Source organism: Geospiza fortis, unplaced genomic scaffold (genome assembly GCF_000277835.1).
Source record: "Geospiza fortis unplaced genomic scaffold, GeoFor_1.0 scaffold16, whole genome shotgun sequence".
NCBI lineage: Eukaryota > Metazoa > Chordata > Aves > Passeriformes > Thraupidae > Geospiza > Geospiza fortis.
Genome location: NW_005054302.1, coordinates 4,736,023 through 4,749,199, shown reverse-complemented (window position 1 = coordinate 4,749,199; position 13,177 = coordinate 4,736,023). Strand labels below are relative to the sequence as shown.

At 38.4% G+C, this 13,177-nt stretch overlaps 1 protein-coding gene across 1 annotated transcript in view; it reads left to right on the top strand.

Annotated features, from left to right (window-relative positions):
- Nucleotides 1–13,177, top strand: part of LOC115949475 (probable ATP-dependent RNA helicase DDX10) — a 60,302-nt gene that overhangs the window by 13,824 nt on the left and 33,301 nt on the right. The window contains exon 4 of the mRNA XM_031066049.1: nucleotides 6,419–6,475. Within this exon, the coding sequence (XP_030921909.1) occupies nucleotides 6,419–6,475 (57 nt within the window). The remainder of the gene's footprint in view (nucleotides 1–6,418; nucleotides 6,476–13,177) is intronic.

Here is a 13,177-nt window from a genome sequence, read left to right as displayed (position 1 = left end):
GAACAAAATGCTGACCTCTGTGTGCAAGGCTCTGTGAGGCAGCCTGGCAGCTTCTGGCCGGAGCTGCACCCTTTGCTAGCTGAGGATCCCAGTAGTGCTGGGTGCCTGCATGAGCAGGCACAGATACGTGAGGGACCTCTCTGCCTTCTCTCAGAAGCTCTGGGCTTTGTGGTTTGCGGAACCCAACCCTAGGCATAACCCTAAGCCTAGGCAGAGCAGTAGAAGCAGCCTTGGGCTAAGGCTGGCTCAGAGGAGAAAGGTGTGGAGGGAGCCTTGTTGTGGCAGTTCTGTGTTCCCCTTGACATGTCTTTTGCAGCTGCAGTGTGCTTGGAGCCCTGGGCTTTGTAGTTTTCCTTGTGTTTGATCTGGGTGTTTCCTTATGGGTGGCTGCATTAAGACAGCTCCGGAACCTGTGACCTCTGTCGATAATGAATTTTCCGCTGGCATCATCCCGTCAAAGGCTAAAGCAACCACAAAATTGCCAATTTTCCTCTATTTTTCTCTGGAATATACTAGCATGGTTTACAGTGTGGCTTCCATTGATTTTTTGTTAAAATTTTAGTTCACAGCTTTAAACATTACTTTTAATCATTAACTAACTAGTTCGCTATCTACCTTCATTCATCATGTAATTCTGTTGTAGCTCTATTTTGAATTAGTGCTACCTTTATCTTGCACCGTATGTGTTTGTGTGTGTGTAGGTTCAGTCCCACCACTCTCAACAGTAAACAATTTCTTTGTAATCTTCAATCTGAACTAATCTAAATCTCTTTCAGTTTAAAGCCTTTACCCCTTGTCCTGCCCAATACATGCCATTGTAAAAAGTTCGTTTCCAGCTGACTGACTGGAAGGCCACAATTAGGCTTCCCAGAGCCTTCTCTTCTCCAGGCTGAATACTCTGAACTCTCTTAGCCTGTCTTTGATTGAGAGTTGTTCTGGCTCACAGATCACCTTCATTGACCTCCTCTGTACCAACTCCAACAGGTCCCTGTCCTCCCTGTGCTGGGGCCCCAGAGCTGATGCAGCCCTGCAGGTGGGCTCTGAGCAGAGCAGAGGGGCAGAATCCCCTCCCTGGCCCTGCTGCCCACCACTGGATGCAGCCCAGGACACGTTTGGCTTTCTGGGCTGTGGGAGCACACTGGCAGCTCATGGCCAGCCTCTCATCCATGTACATATTTAAACCAACTCACTTAAAAGCTTCAGAAAAACTTCCATATCCTTAAAATTTGCTCACTGTGTTCAGGTCTAAGTGGAGAAAGGAATCCTTTTGATCTTTGTCCACTGGTTTCTTGTGTTGGTTTTGTTACAAGAATGTCCTTTTAAGGGTCAGTTTCTGCTAGCTTCTGTTTTCTTCTTTTTAATGAGAATGCCTTTTTTCCACTGCCTCTAAGACTTTTTCCAGTTCTTGTTTAATGATTAAGATTGTCCATGTGCTGTTTTTCTCATGCCTTTGATGCCTACTCTGTGTTGCCTTAAATTGGTGATTACTAGGTATTTCAGTTTCCCTGCCTTTAAATAAACGTCAGCTTTACCAGATGAGGCTTATATCATTATGTCTATGTACCTTATCGCTTGATGAGATCATTTAATAGGTTTCTAAAACCAAACATTGAGATTAAAAAAAACCTCACAAGAAAACAAACACAAAACAATGACAATGGTTTTGCTTTTTTTTCCTGAAGGTATTAAGATTTATTTAATAGTTACCAAAATTGTAGTTAACTTCCAGATTTTTTTAAAAAATAGTATTCAAAGAAATACTAATAAGTTTATTCAGTTCAGTGCTTGAGTTAGGAATGTTAGTTTGTTTTGGAATGTTTGTTAGGAATGTTAGTTGGAGAAGTGCTTGCATGTAGATGGTTTTCTAGTTTCTGTAAGGAGAAATATTAAGCTACATAGCAATATAAATGTAGCAATGAGCCATGAGCATAGAAACAATTCAAGTTTAGTGTGAAATCTTGGAGAAGAAAATTGTGGGAAACACATTTATTAAGTCAGTTTTCTGAGCACATTTGTGTTTCAAAATTTTGGTGGAAACCAGCTCTTGACTATTGCAATGCCACTGTATGAGAGCTGCTCTGAATTTTTGAACAACTCTGTGTTTTCTGCAGCACAACTGTCTGAGTTTAGCTGTGTCCCACTAAAATGACAAAAGGCAGTTGGATACCAAGACAAGGTTCCACTATTGACCAACATGTATTTGCAAATGACAGCCAGATTTTTCCAGGCAATGGAGTGATTTGTTCCAGAACTTGGTCACCTGTGAGGATGTGTTGTGTGGTAGACCATTACCTCAGCTGTTAAATAGAATGGGTTGGTAGCTCCAAATTATGGCATTAGTATGTAAAGGAATAGTTACTAAAAATCTAGTGTTAAAATGATGGATCAGAACCTGAGCGAGTTCTTGAGTATTTAAATAAAAAGACTTCAGAGGACTCAGATAAGCATGAAATTTTTCCAGGAAATAGATTTGCCACAGGCTTTTTTAATGCTCTCAGAGCTCAATATGCCGTAATACGCATTAGTTTTTTTGAGTGAAACTTTTATTTGCCTTCAGGTAAGGAAACATAAGAGGTCAGTGAAATTTTAGGGTGGAAAAACAGCAGCTGAAAGAATTTATTGAATGTAAATCTGACCTATGCATCAGTTCTTTAAAAGAAAGAAAGGAGACTTTTATTGTACAAATTTTCTACAACTCAGAAAAGCTAAAAGAAAAATTACTGTGTGAAACAAAGCTGTTCATAATAGAAATATCAGAAATAAACACTGTATTTTTTTATATTGCAGTAAACCCTTTGTACAATGTAAAATTAACTCCTAAATATAGAAAGAAGAGGGTTCAAGGAGGAGGGGATTTCCTTTGGGAGGAAAGATCTCTCAGTATTGCTGGACTTAATTTTTTTGTAACTAAAAACTTGGGATTTAAGCTCTCTATTAATGTGTCTTTCACATATTCCTGACCTCACCAGCTAGAGAGAGCTGCCATGCTACTGTTAATTATTTTTTTGCCTCAAGTTGAGAACGTGGAATGAAAATGTTAGAACATTTATTTAAGTGCGTTGGAGTTTTAAGAATTAAATGAGTTTTTGTTTTAAAACCCAGCAGTAGAAGGAGGGGGAGATTAAATGTGAAAAGAAGCCAGTGTCAGACTTCTTAGTTTCATGGTTAAGAACAGTGAGTATTTCTTCCACATATTAGACACAGGTTTATCCGTGGTTTGGGCTCCTTTTAGGCAGAGCTGTTTCTGTTGTCAGTTCTATTGCAAAAAAGTTAGAAGGTTTGGAACTCTTCTTTAAAGCCAAGTGATTTAGCCATATTACATGTTGATGACTAAAAATTTTCATCTCTTTGATTACTGAGGTTCTAACCATCCTTTTCAAATAGCTTTGTAAGAGTGAAGGAAAAAAGATAATTTGCAGTAAATTCGAAAAGCTGTCCAAGACGATCTCTGAGCTGTATATACTATAAATGAAAAACTAAATGAAAAGAATATAATACTAGCCAGTGTGAGTTTGTAAAAATTAGATGTATAGTGAGTTATATGTTTTTGTCAGAGCAGAACTTTGTTTGTAAATACATCTGTGGAATACACTGAAATCTCTACATGGCTTTTCGCTTGAGTGTTCTGATTAGTAAATTAACATGTCACAAATTAAATGGACCAGAACCTCTGACAATGGCCGTAAGTTAAAACAAGAGATTCAGCATGGATTTATGGGGAATTTTTCTGTGTGAGAGCAGTCAGGCTGTGGCACGGGCTGGCCAGAGATGATGTGCAGTCTCCAGCCTTGGGATTTTGGCATGGCTGGATGAAGCCCTGTGCAGCATGACCTTACCTCAGAGCTGACTCTTCTGTGAGCAGGAAGTTGAACCAGAGACCTCCTGGTGTTCTTTCCAGTTGGAATGATCCTGTGACCCTGTGAATGGCCAGTGTTGTTCAGAGTGTGTTAGTGTCAAGCAGCAGAAGCAGCCTGATGAGGACATTGGCTTCTGAAATGCACTCCTAGCTCCAGCTCGGGGCCAGCATACATGCACCCTCTGCAAAATCTGCTCTTGTTTTTCACTGGCAGGGATCCAAACCCTTTCTCCCCTCTGTTTGGGAAAAAAAAAAGCAGGTCTTGACAGCATCTCCTGGTGATTGCCTCTCTGTCTTGTTTTTCTCTTGTGCTCCTTATTTCAGTCTCTGGACCTATTAACTTTAGAATCTTTTTGTGTCTTCACTGACCTTTAGAGACTACAGTTTATAATGCTGCCTGTGTATTCCTCTTCTGTGTCCTTATGTCAGTCTTCTTTCATAGCTGTCCTCTCAGGGCTCTGTTATAATTCCCTTGAGCAGGAACTTTGCTGCTATATTTGCTCAAGCCTGTAGCTGTAGTTAAAACACCAACATTTCATACACTATGGAATTTTTCTATCAGAATTTTTCTATCCAAAATTTTCTAAACTGTCCCAGTCAAAAGCTGCTTTATAACATATGGTGTATTACTTTCTGCCTATGTTCTCTCTGGTTTTGAGGGGTTAAGTTTGAATATTACAACAGTTTTAGCAGAAAAATGAGAGAAACCCAGTGGTTACCTCAAAGAATGGAGAATGTGCAGCTAAACCATATGGAGTGGAAGAAATGGAAAACTTTAATGAATAATTAGAAAAGTGTAAGTAAAAGGGATCAGAAACATATATAAATTTGACTTGGGAGAGAAGGAATCATAGCGTGGATGATCATGTTATGACCATGTTGTATAGGACTACTTTGTTGGAGGAACTGCATGTAGACCAGACATTACTTGGTCCTGGTGGCTTTTTTTGTCACATATGATGCACATGTGGCCTTAAATGCCATTTTTTTTCTCCCTCTCTTTTTTTTTCTTTTTTTAATTACATTTTTTATATACTTTAACACACCTAAAATAATAATACAGCTATGTTGTATCTGTCTGCAGTAGTGTGTTTTTTGTTGTTGTTTTTTTTTTTAGTTTCACAGCATGCATTAAAGGCCCTGGTATGTAACCCTGAGTGTATTGAGTTGTTTGAGTCAGACAGCTTTGCACAAAGCATTGGGGAATAGTTTAATTTTGATTTGGAGAGAACAGGTTGACTTACACAGAAAGGGATTTTGAAAATAAGCTAACACTTCTGTAGTGTGGGCAATTGGGAGACTAGAAAATGGCACATACCTGGCAAATGTCTCAAAAGGCCCTGGATTTAGACACCAACTTTGAAAATCTTGGTGGCTGTGTTCTCTTTTTCCCATGCCTGCTGTCAAACACTGCTTTTCTGAACAACTTTGTGTGATACCTACCTATATGTTTTAGCAGCATCATTGTGGTGAAATGGGACCAAGACTACTGAAGCTGTAGCTTTCTCCTTACTCCCATGAGTGAGCTGATATGTAACTGCAATTCAGCCTTCTCTGTGCTCAAGTGCTGACCCTGGACTGATGTTAATGTCTCCTTTTATGTGGACTTGAGTCTAAATGTGCTGATGCCAGGGTGGCCTGTATTGCTCAGAGAAACTGAGTTGTATTTCAGAAACATTTTTATGCTAGCATAAAAGAGGTTCAATACCAATGTCATCAGGATCACTAAGATAAGAACAGGGAGCCATGTGCTTTTCTAGAGGATGTGCTCTCAGTTGAATTTCTATCTTTTCCACAGGAAATAAAGAATTTAAGGGATGTTCAATTACAAGGACCTGACAGTATAAATATAGAGAGAATACTTTAGTTGGTGTAATAATAAACAAAACAAGCAGCAATAAATGTCATTTGATTTAAATACCTTGGGCACTTCTGTATACTGACAGATCTAGCAGGCGGCTTTGGATGAGTTTTATCTGCATTTAGGTAATTTTCCTGTAGCAGAATCTTTTTGGTTAAGAGAGCTTTGTTATGGTTTCTGAATCAATGCAATTACTAAGCAGATGCTTTTGTAAAGTGTTTGTTGGTAATGGACATATGAAAGGGAGAAGATGTTTTAGCTTTCACTTCCCAGTTACTTAAGCAATTCTGAAGCTAGGAAAATTTTTATTTTAGTTTGTTAAGTGGATTTTATTTCATTTTAAGTCACTGAGAAATAAGAAAAATTGGATATCTTAGTATCATTTTAGCTACCTTATTTTACAAATACTAGCTCTGTTAAATTACTGAGCTGCATTATTCCTTCAAGAGTAACAAGTCTTGATAAAATATGAGCTTCAATCATTCTTGTAGTTTTATGATTTCCTTTAAGAACAAGAAGAATGAATAGTGTCTCATTCAGATCTTTCATTTATTGTTTTCAATAACATGTAGGGTGAATACCACTAGTCTAATGTGTACATTAAAAATACCTGGATGGTTCAACATTAATCTTAAAATATTAAAGAAAAATAAGAACAGTGCAGGAGTTTGCTTTAAAACTGTACATCTTGTTTGTTTCAGGAGAAGAGGCTAAAAGAAAAAGCAGCAAGGAGAGAAGCCAGGAATCAGAATGCACAGGTAAGGGGTTTTGTTGTTTTGATCAAGCTACTGGTTGAGGTTTGAAATGCTTTTTAAATTATTTCATTCCTTTCTTTAATAAGCAGTGTTGTGATTAGCTGCTCTTTAAAGGCATTTCCTGTTTGCTTGTGTTTTCTTACTCCCTTCCTCTGATGTGGTTGTAATAACTTGGTACAGAAGGATTCCGATAAAGCATGAATATATATGTTTGTGTGTGTATAAATACAAAAAATGTGTGGAAGCCTTTTGGAATTTCATCCTCTTCATTATGTATATCAGGTGAGTAGCAATTTCAGCTGAAGTATTGATGCCATTTTTTTCTCTGACTTGGGTCATGTTTATGATTTGTAGGCAGTGAGATTATTTTTTGTGTGCCAAATCTTGCTCTGACCTTTTTCTGCCGAACTTCTTTTTAAACAGCAAGTATTTACCTTGAAGTTCATTCCTTCCTCTCATTATCCCAGACAAAACCCATGCTATCCTTTTCTTCATGTATATGTTACTAATTTCCAAGAAGCTGTTCTGTTTTTCATGTTGCTTGGTTTGCAATAAACTGAGGTTTCGTTCAGCTGCAGTGATTTCTGGAATATGGACATGGGGATGTGTGACACTGCATCTACTTTTGCTACACATGAATAGTTACAGTTTCTTCTTGACAGTAGGCAAATATCTTACTCCCTTGAGAAAATCGATAATGTTCTTTGTCTGATTTTTGCAAGCTGGCTGTGCTCTGGGAGGCTTAAGTATAGGAAGATGCTCCATTGTGTTACTCTGAAGTGGAAAGTAATTACAGTTTCAGATGAAAAGCCTAGTTACGCTCAGTTTTAAGTATGATTCTGCCTTCAAAGATGGCAAGCTATGAGAGCTGTTGGCATCATGACTCCCCAATCAAGCAATAGAAATTTTCTGCCTGTAATTGAATGTATAAAGATGCATACTTTTTAATGCATTTAGCAAGCATTTTAGGAAAATTATGGAATGAATAATTAACAAACATCTTAATAAAGGGAGAAAACATTGATCAAATCAGGCTGTATCACATTCATGAATACTGTTTGTTAATTTTGCCTCTTTTTAGGGAATAAAATGTTATTCAGCAGCTGTGGAAAGAAGTCAATTTCTTTCAAAATTATCTGCTTGCTGATGTACATCTCCTATCCTGTTCTTGGCCAAGTGAATGAATCTGTCAATGCTATTGGAAAGTGAATGAAGTTGATCCCTGTTGAGGAATCATTTGTGTGTAGGGAGGGTTGTGTGCCTGTGGGCATGGTACTTGTTAAATGTGGGGCCTTAGCCCCAAGCCCACAATTTTATGCACTCTTGCCTCTCTTCTGTGCAGCACTTGGATTTGGAAAGCTGATTTACTAGTGCTGGTCTGGTGTGAGATTGGCACATGCTTTCCTTGAGGGTACCAGCTGTTTAAAACTGGTATTGCTTTGACTTCATTTTATTCTGGAAGCACTTAGCTCACTCTCTGCAATAAGGTGCAAGCCTCAGGAACTGACATGTCTCCTTGATGAAAACTGTTGGGATTTTTCTGTTGTTTAGAGGCTATTCTTGCCAGAACTCTGTGCAGCCAAGTCCTGTCATTTTCAGTGTGGCTCATTTCAGGGAAAATGCTTCCACTGGGAAAGGCTGCCAGCTTGGACCTGGGCTGTTCACGCCTGGAAGTGGAAGGGAGCAGCAGACAGTAGATAAAGGTGCCAGTTTCTGTCTGCTGGGTGTCTGAGGAATTAATTAAGAACACTGCCTGCTTCTCAGGATCTTAGACATGAGGCCATAGTAGTTAAAGTTCTCCATAGCTTGTGTGGGATATGACTCACGCAGCTTGTACAAGATACCCAGGGGAATAAAGGAGGAGGAAACGGTAAAACACAGAAACTATTGAAACATAAACCAGTTTAGAAAATATATGCTCCCTAAGTAAGGAGTTCAGAAAATGTTAACATTTTCACTAGTGCTTTCATAATATGGCTTGTGACCCACTTACTCTGCTATACACTACTCCTTTGGTAATTAGTAATATTTTCTTGAAAGGGAAGGCAATAAGGAGAGCCAAAAAAAGTAGAAAAGGTATTTTTAGCCATGTTTATGCAGTTTAGCAGCTGGAGAAAAGGACTAGATCAACAATTATGAGTAGCCAGTCACTTCAGAGCAGCTGTGGTCATAATTTGTTTTCCACATCTATCTGCTTTATCCTCTTGTTTGTTTTATTAATTGTCTCCCTTGGGTTACAAACTCCTTGGGTTACAAAGTATTATTATGCTGTCTTTCAGTAATGCACAGCCTGCCAGGTCTGACATGACCAAACCAGAAATTTACTTTCCCATTCTTAGCATTAAATAACAATTCTTTGTGAATTTAGGGAGAAAAAAGAGAGGAAAAATTACAGGAGAGAAGGATGTCCTCTCTTTTCCTCTGGTGCTGCAGGAGCAATTGCAGGGAAGATTTTGCTCAGCCTTTGTCATACTGGGACAGGCCAGGCTTGCTGCAACTGGAATTGACTAACCAGATTTTGGCACGCTCTGCTGAGTGTGCCTGAGCAGGAGATTAGATGAGTAGGTAGCTGCAGTGTTATTGACTCCACCTTGGATAAATCTCCATGCAATAAATAAACTCAGTAAGAAGTGAAGACTCTTAAAGGATGCTTTGGAGAAAGTAGTTCTAGGTGTTTATGACCATTAATTAAATTTTCATGCAAAAGACTGTGGAAACAGATAAAAGAAGTCTTCTCATATATTCTTATTGAAGAAAAACTGGAAATTTAGGGTTTTGGATTTTTTTTTTTAATCTTAAGATTTTTAATTGTCTCCCGTTTTATGAGAATTTGATGTGATATGTACAAATGAAATGTTTTAAGATAAAAAGAAGCACATACTTTGTTCTCACTCAGTACTCATTAAATTATAGTTCTCAAACCCTCCAACAAATTTCAATACTGTTTACTTGAAGAGAGTCTGGAGGAAACTAGGCAAGAATTAGTCTTTTGAGCAAGAAGTGAAGCACTGAGCAGCAGCAGCAGGGAGCGACAGCTGCTCCAGGAGGGGAGCTGGGTGTTACTTGGTGAAGCCAGCCTCTGGCCCCAAGCAGGACATCCCTGTGCTCATGACTTTCTACTTTTTATTCGAGAATCTACACATACGGATTTCTTAATCTGTTTAAAGTACTTTCAGGTTTCAAGCAGTATTTAAAGGTCCTTGCCCTGCTAGCAACTGTTAGCTGCAGTGAAGCTAAACAGGACTGTATTTCTTCTTTAGTGATTTTAGTCTTTGCTACCCTGATGCCTTAGAGCACTACTGATGTGCTGAGAATTATGAAGTGAGGAAGATTTTGATTTCTTTTTAAAAAAAAAAATTGTTTTTGTAGGAAAGGAATTTTCTGGGAGCAGCTAAACAGGTCTGTGCTTCAGGAGTGGAGAGCAGAGCAGGAGTCATGAGAAGGTGCTGTTCCCTGCCCAGCACTGATGTGCTAGGTGATCCTCAGCTATCAGCTCCCAGCATCATGCAGGAAGTGGTACCTGGTCCTTAAAAGAAGGCATTGATTGCTGTCTGCTAGAAATAATTTGGATGTCATCTGTAAGCAGTGTAAGGAGGTAAAACTTGCTCAGTCATGGCAGTTCAGTGCATTAATTCAGGTTTTGGCAGTCCTGTAGCAGTTACACCATGCTGGTGTCCAAAGCAAAACAAAAACCTGGAAAAGCTCTGACTAGCAGAGCAAAAGCTGTTTATCCAATGTCCATAAGAAAAATGGATTAGCCTGCTGAAAACTTGGAGAAATCCAGCTTGAACACATTTTCCTTACTGAGATGTTTTTTCCTATTTCCACTGGACAAAATTGAGGGTGGGGATTCTTACCCAGCTGGAAAACTGACTTGTGGAAGAAATCAAAGGGCTCAGTTGTCAAGGATGCTTTTTCTCGGGAATGAATGGTTGCTGAATAATTATAGAACATTAAAAGATCAACAGCAACAGCAGGATAATAAATATGCTTTAACTTTTCTCCTCCTTTCTCTCCTGTCCTCTCCCTAATATATTTTGCTGTTCCCACAGGAACTAGTGCTTGCGTATGAGATTTTACAAAATATATGCTATATATATAATTTAAGATTTTTCAGAGTCACAATCTTTCTGCTGTGAGCACATCTACAAAATATACGTGGGTGAGCAAGGGGCATATACTCAAAAGATATGGCAGATTCAGGCATTGATCCCTGCCTATATCACATCTCTGCAAGCTATAATGCTATAATGCTGCACCCCTGAAGCACAGACCTTTTTAGCTGCTCCCAGAATGCTCAATGTAGCATTCTCTTTTCTGTGCCTTGTTCCATAGTCTGTTGAGATTTTAACTAGAAAAATGCTTAAATCCACCCTTTTGTTTTAATCTCCAGCATCCCCCCCCACCCTGGAATTTGAGATACACTTGCCAAATGTAGCTCAAGAAATCTTTGCACCATGTGGGAAAATTTAAACAATAAGGGGGAAGTCAAGTCCCTTGAGTAGGTGTGGCTGATAATCCACTCATAGAAATATATACTTCAGAATATTGTGAAAAGTCTTCATCAAATGTGGATAATTCCTGTAGTTACTGGGTGTATAGCACCTCTGCTTCTGCCTTAAATTTCCCTTTTCTTGAGATCTAGCCTGTAGCTTGTGCTTAGGCTGGAGACACTGGATTCAGTGTGAATGTGAACAGTAATTTCAGTGTGGAAAGGGGGTTTACAGGAGTGAAGGAGGAATTTGGTCTGTCTTTGCTGTGAATCCAGGTTCCCAAATCCCCTTGATCACTGGGGCCACTGAGTATTCTTGTGAAAGTCTCATGGGATAACTGGTGGTTAATAGTGAAGATGGATTGTTTTGGTCATTTCTTATGACCCTCTCATGGATGGTGTTGCGGAGGCATTGCTTTAGCTCCCTGTGATTTCTGGAGCTGGAGCAGGGTTTCAGGGCCAGATCATTCTGATGGTCTGGAGGGTGTTCAGGTTGTGGAGTTTGTTGTTCTTAAGGAGGAGAGAGTTGTGTTGTGCTGGTGTAGCCTCAGGACAGGTTATGTCTTGTCACTGCTGTTTGATAATCACCGTGAAGGCCTTGACATTATTCTTCATCAATAATTATTTTTGATTCTGAAAACCACAAAGAATGGCAAAAAATTAGGTCATGTTCATCTACAAAAACTTGCAGTATGTTTAATGTGAGGAGCTTACAACTGAAATTACTGTGTCAATTTGATCCCTTTTAATAAGTCAGACTTCTTTCTTAAAGCAATCTCATTAACCTTAGTTTAGAAGTAGTTCTGATCTGTTAATTCTTGTGTTCTGGATGCCTATCCAAAAGCTGTAAGTAACTTTATTTATTCAGTGCAAGGTTTGAGTGTTTTGAATTTCCTTGACAAGCTCTGTGAATAAACAGAGTAATTTGGGATATCAACATCTTAACATACTAATTTAGGAACTTCATTTCAAAGTCAAGTCATGGAAATGGAAAATGAATTCCTGATTCTGAGCTACTTGTATGCTGAAACATTTTGTAAAATCAAGGTATTCTGCAATATTTTAAGTTAATATTTGAAAATGGGTATTATGTGCCTGTATGGAAATGTTACCTGTATTTTTCTTTTTGAAAATAACATTGATTCCAGTTAATATAACAATTGAATTGCTTTAAGTAAAGCTGTAATAAGTCCTGTCTTTTCTGCAATTAAGAATTTATATGATTAAACCAATATTTCAGTGTTGTGACCCTGAACAAGTTTCAAGTAAGAATTCTGATGGATTGATTTGCCAATTACCCATGCTTCTGTAAACCTTTTCATTACATCCAACAGCACACTGAGGATTTCAAACATATTTATCAGATTGACCATTTAAACTAATTGACCATGGCTATAGCAATTGAATTTCGTGAGTATAATGTTCACAACTGTTATTTTTAATAATATGTGTAGGTGATGAGAGTTTGCTGCTCTACATGCCAAAAGCTGATGTTTTACCAGTCACTGAGGCGATTTCTTCATAGACCTGGCGCAGAAGCACGGTAGTGGGACTGTGGACCTTGCAAATACTCTCTTATTCCCTGAAGGTCTGCTGGGATGAGGTGGATGCACAGTGGATCACACAAGTGCATCTTCATTATCATGTCTGATATACCCATACCTTATTCCTTGTTTTGTATTCACTTGCACGTTTATGGTGAAGAGAGGAACCTTCTTTTTTCTTCAAACTTTTGGGGTTTTTTTCTAATATTGGTGGCACATTTCTAGGGGAGCTTTTGATGAAATATGTAATATGGATTTTTAAGAGCAGAGTAACAGAATTTCTGGCATGTTAGGGAGCACAAAGGTTATTGTCTTACTTGATTGTAAATGATTGCTGAAAATTTCTAGGGCAATACTGATGAAATTTCTCCAGTAGACTCCAGGAATATTACACTGTTTAATTTGTTGTTCTTCAGGAAAACCTTTTGTTTTTACAATGTCTGTGTAAATTTGCTTGGAACAGAGGTTTTGGAGACAACTGCTGAGCTTCAGAGCTTTCAATGTGTTGAAGACTACACAATTTTATTTATTTCACAATCAACAATAAATTGGCATTTTGAGGGGAAAAAGGAACACTTATGTTTTCTTTTTGAAATTTTAGGCTATAAAACTTGCAAACTGAATAAGTATGCCTTTTACTCTTCCTCATTACTTATGTGGGTTTATAAT